Source organism: Xiphophorus hellerii, chromosome 4, assembly GCF_003331165.1.
Source record: "Xiphophorus hellerii strain 12219 chromosome 4, Xiphophorus_hellerii-4.1, whole genome shotgun sequence".
Taxonomy (NCBI): Eukaryota; Metazoa; Chordata; class Actinopteri; order Cyprinodontiformes; family Poeciliidae; genus Xiphophorus; species Xiphophorus hellerii.
Window position 1 is genome coordinate 5855893 of NC_045675.1, and position 6899 is coordinate 5862791.

At 36.4% G+C, this 6899-nt stretch overlaps 1 protein-coding gene across 1 annotated transcript; it reads left to right on the forward strand.

Annotated features, from left to right (window-relative positions):
• Positions 1-2643: 2643 nt before the first annotated feature.
• fibinb (fin bud initiation factor b) lies at positions 2644-5821 on the forward strand. The gene has a single exon (XM_032560124.1). It carries the CDS (start codon positions 3096-3098, stop codon positions 3717-3719), a length of 624 nt encoding a protein of 207 aa, XP_032416015.1. The 5' UTR covers positions 2644-3095; the 3' UTR covers positions 3720-5821.
• Positions 5822-6899: the final 1078 nt, after the last annotated feature.

Consider the following 6899-nt stretch of genomic DNA (forward strand, 5'->3'; position numbering starts at 1 on the left):
ATGGTTTCTTCATTCTGTTGATGTTCCATTATCAACAATATCAGCCACTTTCCAAAAAGTGATTAATAGATCCAGTTGTTTTGAGATAATTTCTTGTTGTCAAAAGTTCAAACAGAAAAATACTATTTTAGTATGGGAAAGGGATAGAATTAGGTATTTCCAAAGATTATAACCATATGCTTACCATGTGAAAGTCTTTCTTCTCAATCCTAACTCCTGCATGTCAAAACTCTGAATAATCACCCCTGCAGTGGAAAGAATGAGAGCAGTATTCCTCAGCAGGGGTAGGCGATCTAATGATGTCTGCTGTTTCCTCGGGAAAAATATGCACACACTCTGTGACACTGTGAGTCTAAGACATTAGATCACTCTTAGCATGTTAGTGCATGTACTCATCATGCTAAAAATCTAAGCAGCTCTTTCTTTAGGACATTCTTCTCCAGTAGCTATCTGGAGAAGGTTGACCCTGTTATTAAATTGGTTTCAATTTCACTTTTAACTTTACTGGCAGAAATTTTAAATACAAAAACATTTCTCATTGTATTTCTGTTGCACCCAAATTAGTAGCTTTGGGAATAGAGAAGTAAATATTTAAATATATTACAGGTCTAGCCTGTATACATTTGGAGTTCACATCACTCAGTGAGTGGTGTATTTTTGCTTCTTTTGAACTAAACTTGACGTCCTATTACATTGCTAACAAATTACACAGACATACAGAACTCAGTATGTGATGACATTTCACTAAATGATAAACATAAAAATTCTAATTTCGACAGCTGTTCACAAGATCAAATCACTAAATTGTGCAATCAAGAATTGGACATTAAACCTTGAAATTTCTAGACAGCTCTTCTGAGCAGGAGCTGTCCCGCATTTTCACAGAGACAAACGCTTTACTTTGGGCACACCACATTTGCGAGAGAGCTCTCGTAATAGTTTATCTGTAGATGTCAAAATGTAATACCCTTCCAATTATCCATACAAGTTTGAGATAAACTGGGGCATTATGTGTTCCCCTTTAGGACAGAAGAAACCTTTCTTTCTTAAGCTAAATAAAAGTTTGAGTAATCCTCTTGGATTTACCAGAAAATGCATTATAACTGAGACAAAAAAACAGGACTGTTTCTAAAGCTCATAAAGCTTTTTTTTCCTTTTTTAAATGTGATCCTAACAAAGAATAAAGAAGATCAGCTAACATTTTTGTACTTTAAAAAACCCTATCATTCATGGTAAAGATAATAAAACCAGGTCATCATTGAACTTCTGCCCTAATATATTCTGAATACTAAAGGTAAACAAATATATTTTATGTTATTAACATATTATTTCTTAATAATACATTTATGCTTTGCACGTACTTTTTATGACATAAGAACTTAAGTGGCTTTTACACTTGAGTTAAAATATAGGGGTTTTAAACCTTATGTTCTGTGACAATATGTTTTTGTAAACTAATGCTAATAAACATGAAACATCTGAAGAGAGAAGTATAGTGACCATATTTTTGCTCATTCTAAATAAAAGACCATTTCATCACCTTTAAGAGGTCTCTATGTCTGATCCATTCTTGATGCATCCTTTGCCTCTGATGACCTTTATCATTTTGACTTTCTGCAGGATGCTTTGGTACCAGCCTGGTGCTGTTGCACCACCACTTATGCATCTGTGTTGCTCGTTCTAACAGGCCAGCTTGTTGTAAACCACATCACTTACATACCCATCTTTTATTTGCCTCCGCACCAAATTACACTCAAACAATTCCTACGGGGTACTGAGCTGTTTTACACATTGGCATTGCAATATTTGATGAACCTCAACAAAGAAGAATCATTGAGGATTTCATTAAACTACACACTACAATGTCCTTCCGCAATAAAAAGTGTCTGTTTTCTAAATTACCATTTGATGAGTTCCACCCTCAACAAGAAATCTACTGGGAATCATCTCTACCCATCCTGTTTGCACAAATACTAAGTATTGTTTCATGATAATTTTATGATTTACCATACAACCATATTGAAAAATTAAGTTATCAATTATGGTAATTGCAACTTTATTTATTTTTAGATGAATTATACACAGACACAACTAGAGGCAACAGACTGCAGTGGGTTTTATTTAAGAGTATAGAAGTGGACTTATGCATGTTAAAGTCATGGAAAATCCCTATGAAATATATTGACGTTTGTGGTTACAAGGCTCAAGGGAGGGGTATGAATACTATTGCAAGGATCTGCAGTTATTTTATGAATAGTGCTAATATTTTTTTTATAATGTTAGCCAATGTGCTGTTATTTAGCAATATAAATTAATGCTTTTTTATTTATACCGACAATACTGTGACTATTGGGATTTATTTATTTTTATTTTTAATGTAATAAGATTTACCACACTGCAAATACTTCAGTCAAATGTCATTTGCTATTAAAAAAAGTATAACATTTTTAAAAGTGTGTGCCTAGACTGTAATTACAGGTCTGGTTTACAAAAGGGCATTTCAGGTTTATATGTGGTCACTTGTATATTTCTCAGGAGTGTAATAATGTTGAATCATATACGCCAACTTGCAACGGATGTGCGAATTAACACAAACTTGGTCTTGGTTCTGGTTTGAGTGAGGCTTTTTTACGGGCCGGCCCCGGTGGCAGTCTGGACCAGACTGAATGCAGCCTTTTGAAAATGACGGAGGGGCTGTAATCTGAGAGTAGCACAGAGGTATTATTAGTCAAAAACCGAAGCGCGGCACTTGAGACGTCCAGATGTTGCGTTTGAGGCACCAGGCAGAGTCGGGACTACAGCCACGCCGAGGAAAACTTTTTTACTCACCGCTCTCCTGCTCGCCAGCGGTGATGCAAGCTGTCCAGCTGGGTTAAAGAACGAAAAAGAGAAGCCGTGACACAATTTCACGCCACTTTTTTGGTTTGTTTGGAGAGGCGGACGTTGAAACTACAGCCAAGCTTCAACTAACTGCGCAGTTTGGAACCTGTTTGCAGTGTTTGCGCTGAAATGAAATAGCATTTTAAAAGTGCATTTTAGCAAGTATTTAAACCCTGTTTTTTTTTTTTTTTTGCACCCTGCAGCAAGTTTGCATCATGGCTTTTGTTCACTTGCTCTTAAGTGCCTGGATGTTGTTGCAGCCAGCGTGCGGAGCTTTTTACCGGGGACCATTACATCCGGAGATGTCTAATGGCACTTTTCATCATTATTTTGTCCCGGATGGCGAATATGAGGACAACGACGACCCAGAGCAGTGTCAAATGCTTTTTAAGATGACCGACGAGCGAAAGTGCAGTCTGGACGAGGATCAAGACTCTGTCATAAGGGACGACTTCACCCTCATCAAGCGGCAGATCGAGGACTCGGCGCGGGTGCTGGAGGGGATAGGGAAGAGCATCTCCTACGACCTGGACGGAGAGGACAGCTACGGGATGTATCTGCGCAGGGAGACGGCCCAGATCGGCGAGGCGTTCACAAACTCGGAGAAATCTCTGCTGGAGCTGGAGGTGAAGTTCAAGCAGAGCCAGGAGAGCGAGCTGAAGGAGGAGCACCGGCTCAGTGACGACTTCCTCACCATGATCGTGCACACACGGGACGCCCTGAAGGAGACCCTGGACATCTCCCTGGGCCTGAAGGACAAGCACGAGTTGCTGTCTCTGATCATCCGCAGCCACGGAACGAGACTGAGCAGACTGAAGAACGAGTACCTCAAATTCTAATAGGAAAACAATCCCTTCAAACTTCCCATTACATCACTTTAAATATTGTTTTTATTGTGGAGCGTGACCAGGGCCGGATTTAGAAAAGTGCTGGGCCTTGGGCTAAGTCCACTTTTGGTGCCTTAATCTCACATAATTCATGTGTTTCATGCATTCAAATTTCAATACATTGATCATTAACGGATGATCTGATCCAAGTATTTTTTTTTTCTTAACGTGTCCTTCCATTTCTCATTTCTAAATAAAATACATACCTGGCATCAGTTATATAATGTATAGAATTATATCATACAATTCAAAAAAGTGTTATAATGCGTTATAACAAACATCAGCGTCTTTGGGCTGAAAGACCAGCGGGGGCCCTAAAGAGCAATCAGTGTCTTAGAGAGTCAACTCTTTAAATTTATAGAACAAATGTAATACATGTTTTTTATGTAAATTTGTTACAATTATTTAGGTATAGCAAATCTATTGTTTTTTATTTCATTAAAAAATAAATATATTTACAATAGTGAGTAAGTGACCAGTGTAGCTTGAAAGGATTGACAGTTATAGTTTTCACAGTGAGTAAAAATAAATTGATCGAAAGTATTAATTTCAAAGTTCCCAAATTAGAAAACTATTTTTAAATTTGTGTGAAATGTGAATATGTTCAATGCAAAATGGGTTCCGCCACTTGTCAGAATTAGTTTTGCGGTCAGTTAAATTAAATAAATTGTTTTAAATATTTTTAAAAAATAATAAACTGAATTAGTATGCGTAATTATGTACCTGTAAAAAAAAGTCACTAGAATCTTTGCTCACAGTAATAGAGTATTAGAGATTAAAAAACAATCTGGGCATACAGCTTTTAAACTATCTCTTGGTAAGAGTAATTGAAAATTGAAAAATATATTTTTTTACTCTACTAAACTGGATTGTAACCACAATGAACAATGAATTATTCACATTTTTATAAGCTGTCAAGTGCCATCATGGTTGTTTTCCCCAGTATATGTAAATGACATATTGGGGATGCAATTTCTTTTTCTGCCACATGGAAAAATCTTAATGGATCAAACTACTGGATATCCTGGCAAGACAGTCTAAGTACCTAGCAAATCATAAATAATAGTTATTTGACAAAACAAAGATACATCCTCATATTTGACAACGTTTATTTTTAATTATCTAAATTGAAACTGGCTAATGGTTTGCACACACACACAAAATGTAAACACTAAATGAGACACGGGTAGTATTTCCATTGTATATTCCCTAGATGTCAAATATTGCCATGCTGGCAATGCTGGATGGATGGATGGATGGATGGATGGATGGATGGATGGATGGATGGATGGATGGATGGATGGATGGATGGATGGATGGATGGATGGATGGATGGATGGATGGATATGGATGGATGGATGGATGGATGGATGGATGGAATTAGAGCTAGAGGCTTTGACTTTCAAAACATAAGATTTAAGTAAGTTTTTAATATGTTTTGCGGATTTATATAGGAATAGAATTAAAATCTAATCACATTGCCCAGTTTATAGTGTCTATACTATGTCCTGAATGCCTTGTGCAGTGGAATAGCTGACCATAGTCAGGGTGAAAAATCCTATAAAAAGAAACAATATTTGTGTCTCTTTGACCCTCTTGAAGAAGGTTTTTCTGAGAAAATCAAAGAATGTTTACATGTGCATCGAAGCATCAGTTGTAATTTTCTCTGGCTTTGTTTTATTGGCTTGCAAATGTTGCACAATTTTTACTGTCTAAGTGCTAAATGTTGTGACTTATGTTTTAAAGTGGGTGCCCCTTGCTGTGCTGTTTTGTACAAGGAGTGTAGTCTTGTAAAAATATACAGGTTAATATTAAAAGTAAATACTGTGAGTACCTTTATAACAGAATACCTTAATCTGTACTAGTGTTTATGTATTTTTTTTTTCCAACTCAAGGAACACACATATCTGTGTTTATGTTTTTGGTGTAATACTTTGACAGTCAAGACTGCAGGCAGCACTCATGTACTTTTGAGTTTAAGGAATAATCTGTATGACAACATACTTAATCGACTATATTGTGACTTTTAAAATAAAGTAATTAAGTACAACGGACTGCTGAGTTGCAACATGAATCAAAGCATTTTTCCCAGCATTCTTATTTTTATCCATTAGTTTGTAATGTCACTATGATACGCAAGATTCTCATTAAGCCTTACCAGTGAGGTCCTGTGGCGCATGGGGGACCCTGTGATGTAGCTGTGGCACACACATAATTTATAGCATACAAAATATTACCACATGGTTGAAAATGACAAAGTTCCTACCATGTTTGCTTAAAACACTTTGAGGTCTGCTAAGAATTATATTCTCAGGCACTGGCCTAATTACGTGTGCTTTGAAGGGAGAAGCTGCTTACTGGTATTTATGGGGAACAAAGTTGTAAGGGTGCGTGTTTTAGGTGCTGCGGTCGGCCTTACAAACAGCCTGTTTGTTCTCATCCAGTGAGCTGTAATCTACTATTTGTTTGTTTATTTTAACCATGGTTCAGTCTTTGAAGGTCACAGATAATGTTGCATAAACACTCTGACACTTTGAGGCAAAGGAATTAAAATGTCATAACTACATAATGTTAAATACCAGGGGTTGTAAATTATGTAACCGTTCAGTTTCGCTCACAAAGACTTTGTGCCGACCGATTAGACAAAGCATGTAACATACAGCTGAGGAACCTTTAACCTGATTTGTATGTTTCTGCAGCAAGGGGAAGACACCACTTTTCTTATTAAAGTTTAAATAGACAATGGGTACCATATAGTGGAAAAGTCATATATTTAACAGGCATCTTTAAGAAATACCACAAAACAATTAGCTTTATTCCAAAGTGAAGATGTTGCTTAAATTTATATTCAATATTGATAATAATACTATATAAGTTAGCGTTTATCATGAGAGGGCAGAATTTGCTTTGCTCAGATTAATTATTTAGTAAAGGTTTTGTGTTAAGTTAAATTAAATTTACAGGAAGTAACTAAAAATTGTTAATGTAGGTGCATTCTTCCATGGTCTCACTAAATTTATTGCAAATAATATTTTGCTGCTAAAACTCATTTAATTTTGCAGGAGCTTAAGGCAGTAAATTTTTATTATGTCAATGCACTAAGCAGAAATTACACTTCAACCCAATGACTCC